Source organism: Ranitomeya imitator, chromosome 1 (genome assembly GCF_032444005.1).
Source record: "Ranitomeya imitator isolate aRanImi1 chromosome 1, aRanImi1.pri, whole genome shotgun sequence".
Classification (NCBI taxonomy): Eukaryota; Metazoa; Chordata; class Amphibia; order Anura; family Dendrobatidae; genus Ranitomeya; species Ranitomeya imitator.
This window is the reverse complement of record NC_091282.1, coordinates 626,757,961-626,781,275: the sequence shown is the minus strand read 5'-3', so window position 1 is coordinate 626,781,275 and position 23,315 is coordinate 626,757,961. Positions and strand designations below refer to the sequence as shown.

General features: G+C 40.0%; 1 protein-coding gene across 1 annotated transcript; it reads right to left on the bottom strand.

Moving 5' to 3' along the window:
* Positions 1-1,386: 1,386 nt before the first annotated feature.
* LOC138657526 (embryonic protein UVS.2-like) lies at positions 1,387-15,457 on the bottom strand. Its single transcript, XM_069745301.1, has 12 exons — positions 15,250-15,457; positions 14,563-14,619; positions 14,294-14,428; positions 14,088-14,205; positions 9,759-9,937; positions 5,411-5,492; positions 5,134-5,261; positions 4,880-4,995; positions 4,170-4,395; positions 3,503-3,621; positions 3,062-3,272; positions 1,387-1,462 (listed from the first exon to the last, which is right to left on the bottom strand). Exons 1-12 carry the CDS (start codon positions 15,455-15,457, stop codon positions 1,458-1,460), a joined length of 1,584 nt encoding a protein of 527 aa, XP_069601402.1. The 3' UTR covers positions 1,387-1,457.
* Between the last annotated feature and the right edge of the window lie 7,858 nt (positions 15,458-23,315).

The following is a 23,315-nucleotide window of genomic DNA, read 5'->3' as shown; positions in this document are numbered from 1 at the left end:
GTGAAGTGGATTTTCCTGGGCCCATCCAGTATGTGGGTTCTAAGGCTCATTGGCAGCAGGGAAGGCCTTGCATTCAATGCAACACTTTTTCAGGAGTCCCTCCTGGACATCTTATGAAAGAGGAATTGTGGTGCGTCATAATTCTTGGCAGCCCATCCACTCACAGCGTAGGCTACAACAGCTTAGGAGACCCACTGGTTAATAAAAGCCCTTTAAGAAGATTAATGCCTCCTGATGCATGTAAAAATAGACTCTGTGACTTTAAGAGTCCCTCCTTCGTACATGAAACAAGATGGGTCTGCTTATGTGTCAGACACCACATGGCCAGCTAGGGATGTTAAATGTTACAATGACATTTCCCAGTGAATGCATTTGTAGTGGTTGAAAGCAATGTTAAAGTTGAAAAAAGCTTCAAAAAAGCAGCGTCTGAACGAAGCCTAAGTAGGAGAGGAAAATTTTGGTCTGGGGTTAAATATTTGGCCTTACAGGCAAGTCATTAACCTGCAAAGGATGTACCTTGACATATTTCCAAGCAAAACCCGTTTTGGTTTCGTTTTCATGTGTTTTTTGTGGCACCAGGAAAAATGGCATGAATCTCGGAAAAAAATGGATTAAAGCTGTGAACTAGGAGTCAGGAATGCTTCCAGGGGTGATCCCCATGATGTCCCTGTGTCACTTGAGCAGTGTTTCCATCATTTTCAGACGTTTTAGACCTTAAAAGGACCCCAGGGGGGGATCGTGGTAAAAATACTCGGGTCTCCCATAGATTTACATTGGGCTCGTTGTTCGGGCCGAGTACCCGAGCATTCCAATTTGCTCGACCCGAGCAACGAGCACCCGAGCATTTTAGTGTTCGGCCATCACTAGTTATCAGCAGAGATCAAACCTTGATTCAAGGCGCTGCTATTACAAAGAGATGCCGGATATGATCATAGACCATTTTATACATCTGTTAATGTACATGTACAGTGGATATCAAGAAAGGGTTTATGAAAAATAAATGTTGATGCTCAACTAACAGACTGGATGATGTATCAAGGGAATGGACCTATAATCTTGATAAAGAAAATTAGGTGGACAGAGGGATAATATTGGGGAACGCTCTTATTGGAAGCTTTGTGTTGTGGCATTGGACTGGAGCCTTCATAAAGCATCTTTGGCAGGCAGATCTTGACATGCCAGGCATTATCACACACATAATCACATACATATTCAGACATTCAAAATAATTAAATATGGAGGTTATTATAAGATGAAATTAGAAACTTTATTAGAGTACCTTATTAAAAAAGGAGTGTATACGAGACCCCAAAGAAAATTTAAATAATTCCATCATCTGTCATTTTTAATAACTAAAATTTGCTAACAGAAAATCAAGAACATCACATAGATACATTTTCAGAAAGGAGGTTGTCATTTCCAGAATGAAGAGTGTTTCAGTGTGTGGCAATCTCCAATTATACTGTAGAGAAAGAGGGATAAGGATATATTAGAAAACCAAATAAGTCCTATTGAATACATTTTGTCAAATACAAATGGACAATATTTTATTTTAAAGCAGATTTATTCTAGGGATTTAGCAATCAAATGTTTTATTGCCAATATCTAAAATATTAGGGTGGCTCACATGTATGTACCAGAGGGGAGAAAGTAGATAAAAAGCATCTTTAGTTCTATAAAAAAGCAATGCATACTGGTATCCTCCATTTTTATACTGAGGACTCACAAATTTTAAAATTTATTTTATTAACCACCCAATGATTTCATTAGGAACTGAATAATGCCTCAGTAGTGGAGTCAAAGGATCTGAGAATTATATTGACAAGCCAATGATTTTAATTAGCATTGGGTAATGCTCATTCCCTTAGTAGTGGATCCAGGAATTACAGAGATGACTCGATGGTTTTGATTAGAATTAGGTAATGCTCATTCCCTCAATGGTGAACACAGAAGAACCCGGAATTACAGAGACTACTCAATGAATACAACAAGAACTTAGCAATTCTCATTACCTCAGTGAATGCTCTTTATACTATTTTGTCATCTGCACTCCCATCTAACAAAATAAGTGATGGTCCAAATAAAATTACTTTTTGAAGTCTCTAGAATATGTTATTGTGGAATTGTGAGATAACAGAAAGGTTGCCTCAATCTTGAACTACATATCTTGGTCATAATAAAGAATAATTACAAGTGTCTAACTCTGGAAGACCTGTCCTGTTATACATCACATAAAAAAAAAATTTACTTGACGGGACACTGAGTAAAGAATATTTTTAACGGTAAAGCTGTCACTGGGAATTTGAACACTTATTAAAATGTTTCGTCGCAGATTATAGTTGATTTTCAAGAAACTAAGAAGGTTGGCTCTTGGTCTTAATGGGGCTCACAATCTACATTCTCTACCAGTATTTCTTTGTAGTATGGGAAGAAACCCCCACAAACACACGGAGGAAATGTTGTCCTTGGTGGGATTTGAACCCAGGACAATAGCACTTCAAAGCAACAGTGCTAACCACTGAGCCACCATGACATCATCCCTTGTCGCCATATTAAGCTCTTTACTGAATTATTCAACCATTAATGAATATTTTAAGAGAACTGATCACTGGATTTTTTTTTAATTTAAACTGAGTTCCCTTTCCAATTGCTACTGCTCCACAGATTATAAAACAGTTCTTATTTTTCTGTGCCCTGCAGTTCCAAAGTTATGCCTGTCGGTAATAATGGTAAAGATTTTATCATCAAAAAGCTAGACCTCTACCACAAATATTCTCTGAGTGCTTCATTTTTCTTCTCTGGACAATAAAAACATGGCCACACACAAACAGGGAAGTTCTGTATTATACGACTAGATGGTTGCAAGAAAAATGTGCATAATTATTCCCGAAGGGCAACATTTTGTAATATAGGGGGTCCGGAAAATAAAGAAAAGCTGTTCCAGAATCATTGGAGCAGTGCTAATTTGAGAAAGCAGTTAGTTTTCAATTAAAAGCCAGTGAAAAGTCCTCTTTTATTGTCCTCTTAAATGAAAATATAAAGATGAGGCTGTAATACTCACTGAATTTATATGTCCCCTTGTACCCTTTATACTGAACGCTATTGTCACTATAAAATGTTATCACCAGGCTATTGGTATCGGAGGTAATGACAGGGATACTTCTTTCACCACAGAATCGTCCATAATTAGTTCTCCCATCTGTGATTTCTATATGATCATACATGCATAAATTCCCAGACTCCATACTAAATTCACTGATGGTCAGGACAATCTGAAAAAAATCCAAATCATACATTATAACTAGTGAAGCTTACTTTGGTATATTGGATCACGTTACAACACATGGATATTAATAAAGCATACAAAAGAGAAAACTCTATGTTGAATATGGTTGTGAAGAATCATGAGGCAAACTCATGCATTGATCTTTGCTCTGTAACAATATGTTGATTGCAGAACTTATTACTTGTATGATTGTAACGAGAAACAAGAGAACCTTACCCTACTTCCAACTGGAGCTGTGATCGTATAGTTGCATCTCAGGTTGTTGCCATAGACATTAGGGTAATTGGGGGAATTAATGTTTCCTTGGGGTGCATAATACGTTCCTCCGCATGGAGCTGTAAGAAAAAATTTTAATAATATAATATAGCACAAAAAAATATGATATTTAAAAATTGTAAAAAAAAAACCGTATACATTTTAATTTACTTCTTTCACGACTCAACACTAATGTCTTAAAGGGAGTGAGATGACACAAAATGACTGTTGAAGCCAAGTACAGGCACTCAGTGAACCCTTGGCGTGGGCAAACAGTTCACTGCACCTTCCCATTTGTTTTCTTTCTATCTCCTCCCTTTAATCTATTTTGATTGACAACCAGAAAGAACAGAAATAGATGGAAACAAGTCGGTTTGGAGATTCATTGAACTGTTTGGCCATGCCAAAGATGAACCAAGAGCCTGCACTTGGTTTGAACTGTTATTCTCTGATGACTGTCTCCTTTTAAGTTATGTCATTTTGCAAAAATGCCATTTTTTCTTGAGTAAAATTGATAGAGTTGTCGTGTTCTAATGGGGATGTGGATCTTAAAGGTCTATTGATCATATTGAAAAATACAAAACAGTATACAAAATTATCTTATCAAAAATAGAATGTTACACTGTACCTGTGCTGTATAAAGCTTTGAAGCCTGTCCCGGTAACACTGCTATCAGTGGAAAACTCAATCAGTAATTGGTTGGTAGATGCAATAATTGGAGGTATCACTCCAGAGCCACAAGTTCTGTTTATAATTGCAGGATAGCTCTTAGTAGGACCATCATAAATCATAATGTAGTCAGAAGCACAATTAGGAGTTGACTGGACATCAAAGGCAACAAAAGTCAATGAAACCTAAAATCATAAAAACGTCATGATTTAGTTCTTAGTAATGAAACCACAGAGAACTATCCAACACCATTGTAACGCGGCAAAGAACGAGGTCTAATGAGTTGGTGTGAGTAACAAACACCAAAGATGATGGAGAAATAAGTCATGAGCATCGAAAAGAATGAAACAATTGTATTGTAAGTTGGACTATAGTGATGGTTTTGCTATAGAAACTTTTAGATTTATAGATACTTATTCAGAATAAACCCATATTAACAGATTAAATGTATGTTGATCACAGTTGGATAATCTAACCTACAGACATGGTCCAATACTAATTTAAAAATGTGGTTTCATTTATACCACCATATATCAGGAGAGATAATCCATGAATGTTGTCAGAAAAGAGCATCTTCCTGATATACTAGAAATTAATCTTGTTATAAAATATTGTCCTGTGTCAAAAAATGGAGAACTTGACAATAATTCTGTTTCTTCATTACTGTACCCGATTTGATGGAGTTCTAATCAGGAAAAGGCAGTTGGCATTATTTGGGTACGCGGATGGGTAGTTGGCTGAGGTCAGATTTCCACTTTGCTGATTAAATAAATTAGCACATACATCTAAGAGAAGGATAGAATGATTGAAGCAATGTTTATAAGTATGAAACAGATCTTTATTATCCTATAATGGTTCTAATGTCCTGATCTGATAAATCTTGGTTACAACTTTTTGAAAAATGTGGATCTGCAAGAACTTACTGCACTGATACAACCGGTTGATTTTGGAAACATCGAGAACATTTAGTCCATCTCTTTGTCCAATTTGGACGTTGGGATTAGGTTTAGGCACAATGGTGGCTTGTCCTGAAGTGTTACTGAATGAATAACTGTCAGATACACAAGATTAGGAAAAAATTAGAGGAAACGTGAGATTGTGGCAAAATAACACATCAGAGAAATGAATATTCCAGATTTTATATTAGTTTTGGTCTTTCTAGTAACCAGGTATAATTCCTGATGTCACTAACCAACTTACCGATCGTAATGCATCACTGACGAGTAGTCGTACTCCAGACCAAGATTATTAGTGTTTACTTTAAAAAAGTTTGATTCAAAACCTATAAGACAAGATAACTGTATTAAACTGGATCTTATAATGATAAAAATATCAAATTAATGGTGGCTTCTTACGGCATTAACAAGACTAGCATTCACAAGGTACGCAGTGCCATCACTTTATATTGACTATGCATTTGATCAACCCTTTTGCACAAAATCCATGCAAAAATTCACAGTTTTTCAGATTGTTATATCTGAAAACTGTTCAATTTGGTTACGTGCATATTTTTACAAGGTTTCGTAAAACCCTTAACCTATTGAAGCAATTGCTGCTTCAAAATCACCACAAAAATCTGAAATTATTTTTGTGCCTCTTGGACAGAGAAAGAAATATTAAATAAAATTAAAACAAAATTTTGTGATTTTTTTTTTCACACTTCTCAATAATTCTCAGTTTGATTCTCAATTTTTGTTCTTCTAAACTGAAGATCAACAAAGCTCTAATACACCCTGTGGTCCCACACTGCTTTTCTATTTACTCAGCTGCATGACCGTTCTGATAACAAGAAGTATACTTTGATACCTGGGCAATTGGACAAAACAAATAAAGCCAATTGAAAAAAATAGTTTTTTGTGGTATGAAATTCCAAGAATCAAACTTTTTTTTCTGGTTTTTTTAGAATTTTTGTGCTGATAGCTCTGAAAGAGAGCAGTTTCTTGAGGGAATCTTTTCATTCTTCAATTTAGTAAACATAATAGCTGCATCTATGTGTCAAGCAGTCCCAACAGGGGTCCTAATAAAATACAGTTACTAAGCATGCAGCAGAAATGCTCAAGCAAAATGCAACAGTGCACACTATAAAAACGCATAAATCGGTCTCAATGGAATCAAATACTGGTAAGATGCAAAAGTGCGTGCAATATAACAGAAGTTATAAGTAAAGTGCAATAGGGCATACTCTGCAAAAGAAGGCTATAAGTGCATATGTACGAGCAAACTCACGCGATATAAGAGCTGTAAACCCCGACCTGCCGCCTCATGACGAAGACCGAGCGAAATGCTCCTTGAATACTGTTCCCAATTTTTGGGGACATCAGTATTTTTCTGGCTAACAAGGTGCCACAATTTTATTTTGTATTGTACATCTTGGATGAAATAAAGACTTTCTTTTTCCAAACGTTTTATTGGAGTTTTAAATTTTAACCGGGAAGGGTAGACAAGGAGGGGGAGGAGGGGAAGGGAAGGAATATGAGAGTAGGAAAAAAATCCCTATGAAAATAGGGGAGACAAGCAATCATATAATACTGTAAGAATTTACAAAAAAGCTGTAGCTTATAAACAATACCTAAAAAGGATTGAGTAAGATAAGCATTGACATAGGTAAAGCTACGTGTAACACCCTTAAACTAGCATCTGAAGCAACAAGCGGTAACATACGCAATAGTATAGGTGATATTAGACAATTAAATCAACTCTGAAGCTGCGTGGAGTAACGTCTACATGTGACTTTGTTTAAATCAGCAGCTGAAGCTATATGAAGTGATTTACACAGTAATATAGAAAAACACGATGTAATAAACCCTATTGAACACCGAAGTAACCATTATTTGACACCAGTGTAGGGAGTACATGATGGCCTGTTGACTCCAGATCATCTCAGATGACCCTCAGACTCTGTTGGGTGGCAATGTTCGGTTCATTCACACGCTATAATGTGGAATATATGGTTTCAATGAGAGTTTTGTTTAAGTTTAAAAGTGGGGCCAGAAGAAGACCCGGGAAGACTTATACTCGCACGGTTCAAGAAGGCCGCTGCCTTTGCTGGAGAAGGAAAGGTGTACCATTTTGCTGCAAAGAAGAACCTCAGATTAGAGAACTGGTAACAATTAGGCCGATTTCACACGTCAGTGGCTCTGGTACGTGAGGTGACAGTTTCCTCACGTACCGGAGCCACTGACACACGTAGACACATTAAAATCAATGTATCTTTTCAGATGTCATTGATTTTTTGCGGACCGTGTCTCCGTGTGCCAAACACGGAGACATGTCAGTGTTCGTGGGAGCGCACGGATTACACGGACCCATTAAAGTCAATGGGTCCGTGTAAAACACGTACCACACATGGACGTTGTCCGTGTGCAGCCCTTGTGCCGTGCGGGAGACAGCGCTACATTAAGCGCTGTCCTCCCCACTGGTGCTGAATCCGCCATTCATATCTTTCCTGCAGCAGCGTTTGCTGTAGAGAAGATATGAATAATAGTGTGTAAAATGCAAATCCAGGTCATCACTCCCTCATACCCCCTGTGCCCCCCTGTCCCCCCCCCACTGTGATTAAAATACTCACCTAGCTTCCGGCTCCCTCGCAGCATCCTGTCCTGGCCGCACCATGTACTCTATGAGCGGTCACGTGGGGCCGCCGATTAAAGTCATGAATATGCGGCTCCACCTCCTATAGAGGTGGAGCCGCATATTCATTACTGTAAATGAGCGGCCCCACGTGACCGCTCATACAGTACATGGTGCGGCCAGGACAGGAAGCTGCGATGACCTGGATCTGCATTTTACACACTATTATTCATATCTTCTCTACAGCAAACGCTGCTGCAGGGAAGATATGAATGGGGCTTCAGCACGATGCCGGGGACAGTACTAAACTTTAGCGCTGTCTCCGGCACAGTGTGTGTGGTACCCAGTGGGCACACGGGCGGCACACGTGTGCCGCTCGTGTGCCACACTGATGTGCCACAGAAACGCACCGGCACACGGACACAGATAATTCCGGTACCAATTTTTCCGGTACCGGAATTATCTGGACGTGTGAGACTGCCCTTATACTGTATTCCAGCCTGTTGCAGTCTATGGGTAGTGTGCTGAAACATTCTTCATTTTTGTAAGGTGTCTCTACACAGATCCCTGTAGAAGGTTAAGTGGCCATATGGAAAAGATTGGAACCCCGGTTCCTTTGCAATGTCAAGCAGTGAGTCTCTTAGCCAGTTGGGATAAAATCAGACAATAACATCTGCAGCTATATTCGACTGTAGAGAAGATGGTCTGCGTATCCTGAATGTTTTTACAACCAGATTTTTCCCTTGAGTATCAGGGAACAGAAGAGAGATCATAGATGAGACATAATCTCCCAATTGAGATTTTTTAACCGATTCCGGGATCCCTCAAATTTTCAGGTTATTCTTTCTTTTGAAGTTCCCAAAGGTAGCTATGCTATTTTTGAATGAGGCTATATCATTCTTTAAGTTGACTAGTGGATCCGAAAGCACTGAAACGCCCCCTACATCTTTGGGATACGACGTCTCCTGATGTTCATTTGGAGGATAAGTTTTTTTTTAAATGTAGGAGGGTTTGTCAGAAGCCATATTAAAATCAGGGAGTGGGGCAGCATTTATTTGTGAAAAGGTGTCTTTGAAAAGTTTTTTAATGAGTCTTTCAAATAAAGACTTTCTACAAATTTTAACCAGAAGCTGGAAACTTTATCTTTTTTCCACTTACAGTTTTCATGACCAGTTGGATCATGGTGTGCCATGCACACTAGACTATATGCGGTAAGCTGGCAAATCTTTCTCTTTTTTCCATTTTCTCGTAAAATATGCAGGAGCGTTCTCTGGGCCAGTGCAATTTGAAGGTGCAAAGTGAACTCAGCAATAAAGTGCACACTGCAACCCCCAGGTTCAGCAAAAAGCACAGAAAAAAGCAAGACAGGAGGGAACAGATCACTTTCATCGCTTATTTCTGGCCACTATTATTTCTGATCCAGTTGTATTTTGGACAGGAGCAGTACCTGAGATGATGTGGACAGCAATAGAGATGAGTGATTTTGATTGGGTCTGGGCTTATTCGGCAAGCTGTAGTGCTTACCGAATAAGCTGCAGAGTAAACCCAGCTTCCTGGAGCGCTCCAGCTGATCAGCTGTTCGGCTCCACAACTGCATGTGTTGCGGCTGTGTGACAGTCACGACACATGCCTGGAGAGCCCAACAAACAGGCTGTGACACAGCCGCGACACATGCAGCTGCGGTAATTAACAGCTGATTATCAGGAGCGCTCCAGGAAGCCAGGTACCCTCTATTGCTTATTCGGTAAGCACTATACCTTGTCGAATAAGCCCTGACCCAATCAAATTAGCTCATCTCTAGCCAGCAAGAGAAGACAGAATGATAGGCAATCATACTGTACATTGCTTTTGTAGAGCTTCAGTGTTGATGAGACCAAGATTAATTAAAAAAATTTTGTCACCTCCTCCCTGCCTTCATGCTGTCATGCCTATTCCAGTCAACCCCTCTGCAATTCAACATTCAGATCAAGTGAATTACCTGGTGATATATACTGGAACATGATGGTGACATAGCTGTCACGGTCACTCCTCATATGTTCATGGAAGAACCCCAAGGCATGGTTAAGCTCATGTTGTATGATTCCTCTATAAATGCAGCCAGCTACATTTAACGAAAGCAACTGTCCTCCACCGACACGGCCCAAATAAGATACACAGCTAAATAGAAAGATGAAAAACAAGACTTTACTATAATGCTCCTTAAAATGTTATTTCTATCATAATGCCTGTATTATCATAGGCGAAACATGGAAAGTTATCTCTAATTTTCCAATTCACATCATGCAATAGCACAGCCAGAATCAGCACTGTTTCTTACAATATTATTTAAGGATTATAATTGAGTTTAAACACACAATTATAGTCCTTAAAAAAATTATATGAAAGAGTTTTATTGCTATAAAAGTTTGTAAGACTTTTTTATAACTGTTTTTGAGACATATTTGTTCCCTTAAGGTACCTTCACACTGAACGATATCGCTAGTGATCCGTGACGTTGCAGCGTCCTGGCTAGCAATATCGTTTAGTTTGACAGGCAGCAGTGATTAGGATCCTGCTGTGCCATCGTTGGTCGGAGCAGAAAGTCCAGAACTTTATTTCGTCGCTGGATCACCCGCTGACATAGCTGAATCGGCGTGTGTGACGCCGATTCAGCGATGTCTTCACTGATAACCAGGGTAAACATCGGGTTACTAAGAGCAGGGCCGCGCTTAGTAACCCGATGTTTACCCTGGTTACCAGTGTAAATGTAAAAAAAAACACTACATACTTACATTCCGGTGTCTGTCGCGTCCCTCGGCATTCTGCTTCCCTGCACTGTCAGCGCCGGCCAGCCGTAAAGCAGAGCACAGCGGTGACGTCACCGCTGTGCTTTACGGCCAGCCGGCACTCACAGTCAGTGCAGGAAAGCACAGCGCCGGGGGACAGACACCGGAATGTAAGTATGTAGTGTTTTTTTTTTTTTTTTTTTACATTAGCACTGGTAACCAGGGTAAACATCGGGTTACTAAGTGCGGCCCTGCGCTTAGTAACCCGATGTTTACCCTGGTTACCCGGGGACCGGCATCGTTGGTCGCTGGAGAGCTGTCTGTGTGACAGCTCCCCAGCGACCACACAGCGATGCTGCAGCGATCGGCATTGTTGTCTAGATCGCTGCAGCATCGCTAAATGTGACGGTACCTTAAGTATCACACAGAGACCTCTACAGGTAAGGTAGCGATTATTCGCCAATCACCACTATTTGCATATTCACATGCACAAGCGGTAAATGGAGACTTACAATTACAACTGTTTGGCCTACTGTTACACTGCTTCTAGGCCGAGAAGGTGGACTGGAGGAAGATTGATAAAATACAAAACAGCTGTAGCTGTTACTGTAAAAGTCAGAAGGACGGTAAAACCTAGGATTTACCGGTCAATCTGGACATTCACCGAGGCCGTCAGTAAAAGTTCAAAATGAAAAGTAAAATTGGACTTTTACCGGTGAAGTCTTGGTAAATGTCAGATGTTCCATCTTCACACCAGATATTTCTGACTTTTACCAACGCTGTTGAGAAATGTTAACATTTACCAAGACTTCACCGGTAAAAGTCCAATTTTACTTTTCATTTTGAGCTTTTACCGACGGCCTCGGTGAATGTCCAGATTGACCAGTAAATCCTAGGTTTTACCGTCCTTCTGACTTTTACAGTAACATAGCCATATGTGTTGATTTTAAAACTTGAAAGAGTAGTGAGTGCCACATCATCTTTATCTGCTTATGTAAAGCTTGTTGTTGAGAACCATTGTGCATGACAAAAACATCTGAAGAGGCGTTTGTAGAGCAATGGAGGTGCTTTTTTTGGATTGATTGTGCTCTGCAGAGAATGTATAGTTTGATACATCTCCTGAGACATTATGCCTGCTAGCACAAGAGCTCCTCTTTATATCAGCTCTTAACTCAAAAGAGTAAAGTGACTTACAGACAGTTACTAAGAGATTCTCGGTCTTCATATGAAGCTTGTACATTATAATGGATCATATAAGCAAAATTGTCCTAATGAGTCAATCATCTCATTTATACACAAATGAGAGCTGGGCAAATTGATACCAACTACTTTGGTCTGTCATAGAAATTATTAAAATCTCTGAAGCCCCTAGTGAGGGGGCATTCACCCTCCTCCTTCCTCTTTCTCTCACATGGAATTGCCGTAGCAAAAATAGCTGACTGTCTCATAAAATTAGACTGGTACAATAAGCATTAAATTGCAGTAATTTAGGTTTTTCATTATCCAACTATACCTAACTAAAATGTAGGCACCTCCTTTTGGAAATAAGGGAGATAGCAATACCAAGGAGGATGTCTTTTGTGCATAAAAGAATGGTATATAGATTGGACAGGTAATTAAAGCAGGAAAGGTCTTTTCAGAGAGTTAGATATTAAGGGTACATGTGTTTACACATAGACAGTGGAAGAAGGTATTGCTCCCCCCAGACTTGGGGTCTCTGAAAAAAAAATATGAATATTGGGGCTTGAAAAGCTCTGATAGTGATGGGACATACATTTTTAGCTTCAAGACGAGTCAGTGAAGTAGATGCATGCTATTTCATATTGCTTTGGATTAAAATCGCTGTTAATTTCTCAATAACTGGCCTATTAGTGGAAACAGCCTGCAGCCTCCTCCGTTGATCATCAGTCAATCACGTACTTGCCCGTAACATGGGAGCAGCAGAGAGCTGTTTGTTCCAAAGAGGGTGAGAGTCCAGTTACAGCCCCCCTGGCTGCGACCTTTGACAAGGTACATCAGCCAGGTCAGTACTCTGTGACCACTGGATGTGAGACCTGCATGTTTCCTTCCCTTCCAGTATTCCTAACTCTTTTGATTAGCAGTAAAGGCATGTTGTCATGTGTGCATAAGGCCACAATAATGGCATTGAGCTAGCCCGGCTAATCAAAAGAAAAGCCAGGAATGCATAGGGGTAAGGAGGCTTGCAGGTCTCTTATCCAGCATTGACCTAACCTTTGGACCTTGGTCCTGTAAATTGATTCTCCCATCCCGAATACAGGTACAATATGACAATACTCATAGGTTACAATGATGTGTTTAACTTCACAAGTGAGGGGAATTTCATATTAAGCTATGAAACTAGTGAGGCATGTAAAATCAATGATCACAGAAAGCAATAAATACCAAATATAATGAATTGGGATGAACACAAAAAAACCCATATAGTTACAGAAAAAAAACAATTCTATTTTGTTAAACTATTGAAGGAATTCTACAATCACAGCTAAAATTCAAACCTGGTTCACGTATACAATGTATCCTAAGAAACTAAACACAATCATGTCAATGTTAGAGGTGCTACCAGTGGATATTTGTAAAATGATGATTGCATTTCAACATACCCAAAAAAGATGGTCCTGGTATAGAACTTGGTATAAAACACACTCTTGGAAGGATGCCGCTTACTGACTAACTTCATATTTTTTTTAATCAACTGGTGACTGTCGATGCACACCTTTGTTTTTCAAATCTCCACTTTTCATGGTGCTATTATTAACAAGGCTTTATTTTGTAGCTTAGGAAATATCAAATGCATTAACAAGGTTGTCCACGTGTGAGATTTTATAATTTCTACTAAAGGATATGGAAAATCTCTCCCTTTTCATTGATTTGATTTTAAACTCTTCAATTAATCAGATATGTAAGCATCTCCTGACAGTTTTTGTCGAAAACTGGGATTTTTCCAAGCAAGAATGTGGTATACAACCTTTGTCAATATGCAGAACATATGTCTACAGAATGAAAATAGAGAATCTATTGACAAGCTTAGGCAATGTTGGGGAATGTGACTTTCCTTTTTACCAAAATGTTCAAAACTATGACAAAATATCACTGTATTAGGGAATTCATCTCTACATTCCACCATACTCATCAGTTGACTGTTGGCTAAATGATGCTTTGGCCGATTGTTTGGCAGAAAGGTTATCTCAGCTGGTTATTGAATGCACAGTTGAGCTGGATGAGCCGAGAGCTCCTGTGTTCTCTATGAGAAAGCCATCATCGAACAATACAAACCACAGTCTGAAATTGAACATGGCCAATTGATATTAGTTGACCGGCACAACCATATACATTAGTGTATTAGTCAAACCCATTGATATTGGTGGGTTCAGACAATATTGGACTGATGTGTTCATATTAGTGCTTACCGGGCTTCAGAATTCCTCTTGCTTCACCTGATACAGATCTATAAGACTAGATTATAATACTAGCATAACATTTTACTCAAAGAAATGTAGTAAAACCTAAAAGGAAGAACCCACCCATCTCCAGATGTAATGCTGATGTAATTTTTCTCTGCTGCCCGTGGCGTAAACCTTATACAGGTAAGTGATTCAAATTCCTCCATGGCGGTCTTAAACATGATGCGATGCCAATCGTCTAGTGTTTAAAAAAATGTATGTAATTAATCTTTTGTCAAACCATTATCATGGTCTGCTTAGGTATAAAAAAGGCAAGAAAAACTTACTATAAACAGTTGATAACGTGTAGGGCACAATGACCTTCCCATCTGCAGATTTAGGCCATAAGCACTGTGTACAGTCTAGAGCACTGCGTCCAGTTTTCACCAATATGTCACCCTCTTGTACAGGCAAGGTTTGGTCTAAATATAGAAAATAGCGATAGTTTAAATGCTACAAGAGAAATGTTCACATCGAGTAATTGTCTTACTTATGCAGTTAATAGATTAAATTAAATTTAATTACATATTAATTAAATGTTACCTAAAGTTCTTACCTTTGTTAACCTTCAATATTTTAGTAAAGACTCCTTCAGGTTCTTCTTCCTTAATATCTGTAAGTTAACACATGTACATAATAAAGCAATCCTATACTGTATATTTATCTTCAGCTATTATATTTTCTATGGGAATAGATTTCATATTTATGTTTTGTAACTCTATGAAAAAAGGAAGGATAGGTCCGGCTACTCTAAATAAATTCTTGAATCTTTATTCGATCATGTTGAAAATATTGAAATATATCCCAAATATATAAAAAGACAATGTACCAACAAATTTCTAAGTGTGTAGAACCGTATTTATATGAATTCTAATCTCTTTTAAAATATTAACATTCAAAGTATAATCATTTAGAATTAGTTTGTTTCATTTTTGTTTTAACCTTTGACGGTTGATTAAAAAAAATAGGGCAAATAATCAAATAATATAAGTGAGCGTTATGAAATTGGTACATTAATTTATATACACTATATGGATATCATTATTGGGATATAATTCTTAATTAATGAGTCCCATTAGACACAGTGTATAACATCTGCCTCCATGTTCCCTGATGTATAACTCCCGACCCCCCGTCATGCCATCTGCCTTTCCTAACGTGACAGAATGGCTGGTGGTAAGAACTCAGCGATACTGTTATGGGATCCACCGATGTAACAAGTCAGTCCATGGCATTTTTGTACCTCCTAAATCTTCCATATCATCTGTGAGTGATATTATTGAAAAGCGGGAGAAGCCGAAGCATCTTGACAATGTAACAATACAGAGCGGGGTGACCAAGTTTTGAGGAGCCATGGGCAGAAAATTCTCACCAGTCCAAACATCCTCTAGCATCAACATCAGCAGAAAAAACATGCCTTCATTGGAAGATTCATTGCATGGGTTTTCCATGTTCAAGCAGCTGAATGCAATCTTACATCACCAAGCACAATACCAAGTGTTGGATGGAGTAGCGCAAAGTTGATACCACCAGATTCTGGAGCAGTGCTCTGTGGAGTGACAGATCATGCTTCTTTATTGGCCAGTCTGATATTCATGAAAGTCTTTTCAAATATCCTTACCTTTTCTTTACTATTAGTTTCAGTTGTTTCTTGACCTGAAGACCTCATTACTTTTTCATGGACTGATTGCTATGGACACACTGCCTGACAAGCCCATTTAATAAGACCCCGGTTGTAAAGCAATGCATCCCAAGCATCCAGGCTGTCAGAAGTCAATTAGCTCATCCCAATCATCGTTAACTAAGGTTATTGATCAGATTTGTGCAACTAGACATTTGTATCTGAAACCCCAGGACTAAATATTTATCACAAGACATGGCATTGTCAAAATTATTAAAAGTAAAATGTTTTCACAATTTTAGTTATCATTTTTCTCCATTAAACATTGAAAAATCGTACCTGATTCAGGCTGTGCCAATTTCTTTATGTCATCTAATCTAATATCTGTTAAATTAAAAAAGTGTATTAATAATTGAAACAATCATAAAAAATACTGAAGGGTATTAATTGTTTACTATATGTTAGTGCACTGCCATATTTATGGATTGGCCAAAAGTAAAAAAAAATCTGTTTTGTAAAATTCTGTGAAAATGGAGCCGTGATCAATCAAGTGCACCTCCACTCCATTTATTGTTAATGGGATTGCCAGAGATTGAAAGCTGCTCTTGGCTGGTGTTGTGCACTCCCATAAGAATAAATGGAGTTGCAGTCTGCCTGATCGACTCATGCTCCATTTACATCAGGTTCCTCAGAGTCCCAGTTCTAGGGATCGATGGGGGTCCAAATAGTCAGACCCCCAGCAGTCGGGAAGTTATTCACTACCCTTTGGAAGGAGGATCACTTCCAAATTTAAGAATACCCATTTAAGAGGAAATCATATTGGCATATTTCTACATAACAAATATTAGATGTGATATTCCATAGTATAATGTACCTGCTAGATTTATATGCCAATGATCTTCATCTCAACAAAGATATTTCCATTGACTGTAATCAAAGACTAGGGTTGTGCTCCTCAACCAGTGATATATTAGCCATATTTTGTTCATTGGCCTCTGCTGATGGTTCTCCAGCATAACATTCATGTGCATATTCAAATAATTTAAAATATTTCACTATTTTTGGACATTCTGTGACTATTATTTAATACTTTCTGTACTTTTACCCTATTTTGTACATCATCCAGATGTAATGAGCAGTGTAGCTGTGAATTCTGTTCTAGGATGAGATGTAATGAGCAGTGTAGCTGTGAATTCTGTTCTAGGATGAGATAAAACACTGGGAACAACCACCAGCAAAGTTCTGCCTTGCTGTCCTCCTTCTGCTTCCCACATTTCTTTCCCTTTTCCCTACTCTGTAATTTGTTGCTCAGTGTGCTGGATGTCCACTTTAGCAAGATAAATTTTAACTGTTTTTCAGAGTGAATGATGAGTTCAAGAGGCAGGATACGGGAGAAGTGGCTCATAAGTGGAAACAAAAGCATATTTGCTTCATAACATACAGTATATTATAAGATTTATTACATTTGCTTGTACAATTGATTTCTGAAAAGTGTGTTGATAGTTCAGTGCTGGTTTATGAATTTACTTAATTTTATATAGTAAATATAAAAGTATTCAATAAAGACAAATAGTAAAAATAAAGCGAGGACACTGAAGAATAACCCAAATCATATCCAAGAGAGTGCTTACCATTTTCTTTTAAGCCTGATATGGAAAACTGTAAAGAAATATGGGTAATCATTAGTTACACTTCTTGAAATGTTTGCAGTAGGTTAGGTCAGCATAGACAAGCTGGAATTTGGGGCACTAAAGTTCCCAACATAAACTGCGTGAAGTATATAAATTCTTAATCATTCTCTCACTAAAGAAAAGAAGATAAAGCAATTACTTGCAATTTCCATTATTATGAATTTTTAAGGATAAATTTCCCAGAATGAGAATCTGTGAAGTCACTGAGGATCTAACGGGAACATAAGGCCTCCAAAAACATCATTTATCAGTGATTTATCGGTGATGACGACATGCTCACTGCTCAGTCCCACGGACTTGGAAATTGGAAGAGAGCAGTAACATTTCACTGTCTGCTCCAGTGAGATTACCACTATATCTAGAGGTAATTAGCATTTCTGGATATGACAGGATCTCCATAAAGACACATAAGAAGGCAAAAAATCTTCTTAAAAAAATCATAAAAAGCAACTATTAACACGAAGGGTGACACAAAAATTTATCAGAACTGTACTAACTTGTAAAACCTTCTTAACAAAAATTAGGCAATAACAAAAGTAAATGGTCTTTATTGTTCTCCAATATTGTCTAATGTTACAAAAGGAATATTTTGCAAATGATCCACCCATCTTCCTAAATTGTTTATCTGGTCATTTTTCTCTCTGAATGATAATGTTGTCCACACCTTCACCTTGGCAAACTGTTGCCTCCCTCACTGCTCTATCTCTGTTTTAATTCAAATGCAAGTTAAGTGCTTTGGGAGTGTTAAAGCACTTACCAAACCTTTGTCTCCCTTAAGCTATTTCCTACCCAGACTCACCTTCCTCTGCTTGACTAATAACTCACTGGATGTTGTGTACTCAACTCAGTGAGCTGTCATTCAAGCCTCAGAAGGTGTGCCTGGGTGGAGAACAGAGTCAACGAGAGCGCACTTGAGAAGTGCTTTGATCATGCCCAGAGCACTTAAGCTTCATTCAGATATGAATTAAAATAGATTGCATAGAGGAAGATATTGATAATGTTCATCTTTCAGAGAGCAAAATGACTATATACAGAGTTCCGGAGGTGATGGTGATGAATCGTTCTAATAAATTCCTTTTAGCCAATCTAAACTAAGGATTAAAGAATGGAGGAGACTTGAGGAAAGTTTAGGAAAAGGCTTTTCTAATGGGACATAAAAATAAATCTTACCTGTAGAGGAGCAGGAAGGCTTGTCACGGGTCCCACTACAAAAAGGAGTAAAAGGAGGTTCATTTTCACATCTATGTTGTTAATTCTATAATATTGGAAGGAATGGTCTCTTGACAAGATGCATGCTAACCTTCATGTCAGGTCTGCTTATATACATGCATCTATCCAATCACAAAGCAGAAACAAAGATATCTGTAATGGTCTGTAGGAGATCCGGGAACAGATATAAGCCTGTTATAGATGTATAATTATTTTTAGATTTTGACTACCATGGAGAAGTTCTTTAATTCGTTCAGCAAGTCCAAGTCTACTAATGGAATTAATAATTACATGACTGTGTCTCAAAACTGACTTAAAAATAATGTTTATACCCTGTCACTTATACATATTATTTTATTAGTTTATTTCTGTAAATACATTTATAATGTCTAGAAGAGATGACTCCTTTATACGTTTTAGAACGCGGGTACCTAGAATGTACATAATCTATAGAATTTCCACTTTGCAAAGTTCTTTTCACTTTTAATAGTCAATTATATCTTTGCTGTGTAGTGATCTGGATTTTGTAGTGGAGAGAGTTCATTAATTTTTAGGAGACAATATATGTGGTTAAAATGTTTTTGAAAGGAACATGATTAGTGTTGAGCGATACCTTCCGATATCGGAAAGTATCGGTATCGGATTGGATCGGCCGATATTCAAAAAATATCGGATATCGCCAATACCGATACCCGATACCAATGCAAGTCAATGGGAAGAAAATATCGGAATTAAAATAAACCCTTTCTTTTCTTGTAGGTTCATTCTACATGAAGGAAAACAACTAAGAATAATGTAGGATGTATTGGGGGAGGTGGCGGAGACATTAAAGGCATAGAGGTTTAGCCCAATCAAATAGAATAGCAGGAATTTTTTTTAAGACGTTCGGAGTTACAAAGATATTGACTATGTTAAGATATTTTTTATTTTGTCAGATATTGATGTTTCACTACTTCCACGCCCTTCACCTTTTTTTTTACTTCTCCCACACTTTCTTCTTCTTCATCATCAGCATCTTTGACATCAACTTCTTCTTCACCTTATTCATCTTCTTCTTCATCTTCTACCTATTATTTTTTTTGTTACATTCTTCATATTCTTTTTATTCAACTATTATTCTTCTTCATATTCTACTTTTTAATCATATTCTTATTTGTGAGAGGCATTCCTGTAGTTGTTATCTATAAAAGTTTGAAGATTACACCTTCCGTTCTGCCTGTCACAAAAGAGTTACATTTGTCCGCGTTCAGTTTGGCCTGCAGCATCAGGCTTTATCCAGGGGCACCACGAGGAGGAACGGACTCACCCCCATACACTGCTTAGTCTTCTTCTGCTTATAATTTAGATAATATCTTTTGTTCTGATATTTAGTGTTATGCTTAATGTTCTTCTGCTCTTTGTTCTGCAGCCTCTTGTTCTTCTGCTTCTCGGTCTTCCATGTCGTCGTCTCCAGGGTCGTCGTCTCCGGAGTCGTCGTCGTCATCATCGGGGTGGACTGGGTGGACTTCAGGGTCATCGTCTCCAGGGTCGTCGTCATCTCAGTGGTTGTCGTCTCTGGTGTCGTCGTCATCTTAGGGGTGGTCTTCCGGGTCGTCGTCTTTAGGGTCTTGAACTTGGAAATGTAGCAGAAGCTACAAGAAGGCTGAGAAAATGCAGAGAACCAGCTGATGGAACTGGAACTCGGATGGCTACCCGAAGGTCCAAGAGCCAATGGAACTACCGAGGACCAGCTGATGTTACTGGGACCCGGTTACTAAGCAGGAGGTACCCGTGCCAGAAAGCACTACCAAGGACCACCTGAAGTTGGTGGAACTCGGATACCCAGAAGGAGGCACCTAAGCCAAAGGCTCTGCCCGGAACCAGCTGACGGTACTGGAACCAGGATGGGGAGCAGAAGGTACAAAAGCATAAGACACTACCGAGAACCAGCTGACGGTACTGGAACCCGGATGGGTAGCCGAAGGTCCAAGAGCCAATGGAACTACCGAGGAACAGCTTACGTTACTGGAACCCGGTTACTAAGCAGGAGGTACACATGCCTGAAAGCACTACCAAGGACCACCTGACGTTGGTGGAACTCGGATACCCAGAAGGAGGCACCTAAGCCAAAGGCTCTGCCCAGAACCAGCTGACGGTACTGGAACCAGGATGGGGAGTAGAAGGTACAAGAGCAAAAGACACTGCCGAGAACCAGCTGACGGTACTGGAACCCGGATGGGTAGCCGAAGGTCCAAAAGCCAATGGAACTACCGAAGACCAGCTGACGGTACTGGAACCAGGATGGAAACCTATACAAGATTGTCTTCCTAGAGCCCCAACTAGCAGTGTTGGAGCAAAGGGTCAGCAGTAGTGTTGAGCGATACCGTCCGATACTTGAAAGTATCGGTATCGGATAGTATCGGCCGATACCCGAAAAATATCGGATATCGCCGATACCGATATCCGATACCAATACAAGTCAATGGGACATCAAGTATCGGAATGTATCCTCATGGATCCCAGGGTCTGAAGGAGAGGAAACTCTCCTTCAGGCCCTGGGATCCATATTAAAGTGTAAAATAAAGAATTAAAATAAAAAATATTGTTATATTCACCTCTCCGGCGGCCCCTGGACATCAGCGGGAGGATCCGGCGTCCGGCACGGCTTCTTTCTTCAAAATGCGCGCCTTCAGGACCTGTGGAATGACGTCCTGGCTTCTGATTGGTCGCGTGCCGCCCATGTGACCGCCACGCGACCAATCAGAAGCCGCGACGTCATTCCTCAGGTCCTAAAAGGCGCTCATTCTAGGACTTTAGCTGAGGAATGACGTCGCGGCTTCTGATTGGTCGCGTGGCGGTCACATGGGCGGCACGCGACCAATCAGAAGCCGGGACGTCATACCACAGGTCCTGAAGGCGCGCATTTTGAAGAAAGAAGCCGTGCCGGACGCCGGATCCTCCCGCTGATGTCCAGGGGCCGCCGGAGAGGTGAATATAACAATATTTTTTATTTTAATTCTTTATTTTACACTTCCGATACCGATACCCGATATCACAAAAATATCGGATCTCGGTATCGGAATTCCGATACCGCAAGTATCGGCCGATACCCGATACTTGCGGTATCGGAATGCTCAACACTAGTCAGCAGGGGGAGCAGAGTGTAGGCCGAAGCCTGCACTGGAGGCAGTTTTAGGACTGTTGTGTCTGCGTGACATTTGCAGGACATGATGCTGGCTACACGACAGGGGAACAGCTGGCGTTGCTGAACCCCACTGACACATTAGCGGGTGTTTTTCTCTGTGCAGCTAGCACTTCCGGGCACCAACTGGCGGTGTTAGAGCCCAGGGTCAGCAGGAGGAGCAGAGGGAGCAGATTGTAGGCCGAAGCCTGCATTGTCGGCAGCTTTGTGTCTGCATGGCGTTTGCAGGACACGTTGCCGGCTACACAGCAGGGGAACAGCTGGCGTTGCTGAACCCCACTGACACATTGGCGGGTGTTTTTCTCTGTGCAGCCAGCACTTCCGGGCACCAACTGGCAGTGTTAGAGCCCAGGGTCTGCAGGAGGAGCAGAGTGTATGCCGAAGCCTAATTGAACCAATTTTAAAGGGAACCTTTAAACCCCCGTCAGGTGTTACAAACTAGAAGAGCCACCTTGTGCAGCAGTAATGCTGCACAAGTCAAAGGTTGCTCTTTTAACTTTTGTTCCTTGTATATTTGGACGATATTTTGATTTTTTCCGATGATTGGGAGTCTCATGTGCAACAGGTCAGGATGGTATTTCAGATCCTTCGTGACAATGCCCTGTTTGTGAAAGGGTCTAAGTGTCTCTTTGGGGTGCAGAAAGTCTCTTTTTTGGGCTTCATTTTTTCTCCTTCGTCTATAGAGATGGATCCGGTTAAGGTTCAGGCCATTCATGATTGGATTCAGCCCACATCCGTGAAGAGCCTTCAGAAATTTTTGGGTTTTGCAAATTTTTATCGCCGTTTCATTGCTAATTTTTCCAGCGTGGTTAAACCCTTGACCGATTTGACGAAGAAAGGCGCTGATGTGGCGAATTGGTCCTCTGCGGCTGTCTCTGCCTTTCAGGAGCTTAAACGTCGATTTACTTCTGCTCCAGTGTTGTGCCAACTGGATATTTCTCTTCCGTTTCAGGTTGAGGTTGACGCTTCTGAGATTGGGGCAGGAGCCGTTTTGTCTCAGAGGGATCCTGTTGGTTCCTTAATGAAACCGTGTGCCTTCTTTTCCCGTAAGTTTTCGCCTGCTGAATGCAATTATGATGTCGGCAATCGGGAGTTGTTGGCTATGAAGTGGGCGTTTGAGGAGTGGCGACATTGGCTTGAGGGAGCTAAGCACCGTATTGTGGTCTTGACCGATCATAAGAATTTGATTTACCTCGAGTCTGCTAAACGGCTGAATCCTAGACAGGCTCGATGGTCCTTGTTTTTTTCCCGTTTTGATTTTGTGGTCTCGTACCTTCCGGGTTCTAAGAATATTAAGGCTGATGCCCTCTCTAGGAGTTTTTTGCCTGATTCTCCTGAGGTCTTAGAGCCGGTCGGTATTCTGAAAGAGGGGGTGGTCCTTTCTGCCATTTACCCTGATTTACGACGGGTTCTTCAGGAATTTCAGGCTGACAAACCTGACCGCTGTCCTGTGGGGAAATTGTTTGTTCCTGACAGATGGACTAGTAGAGTGATTTCTGAGGTTCACTGTTCCGTGTTGGCCGGTCATCCTGGCATTTTTAGTACCAGAGATTTGGTTGGTAGGTCCTTTTGGTGGCCTTCATTGTCACGTGATGTGCGTTCTTTTG

Excerpts from the sequence above, each read along its gene's own strand:
- LOC138657526 (XM_069745301.1), bottom strand. The coding sequence starts at position 15,457 with ATGGAAAACCCATGCAATGAATCTTCCAATGAAGGCATGTTTTTTCTG. Across the intron at positions 14,620-15,249 it reads TGATATGGAAGATTTAGGAG|ATATTAAGGAAGAAGAACCT; the intron begins GTACAAAAATGC and ends GTTAACTTACAG. Across the intron at positions 4,996-5,133 it reads CAACCGGTTGTATCAGTGCA|ATGTATGTGCTAATTTATTT; the intron begins GTAAGTTCTTGC and ends TCCTTCTCTTAG.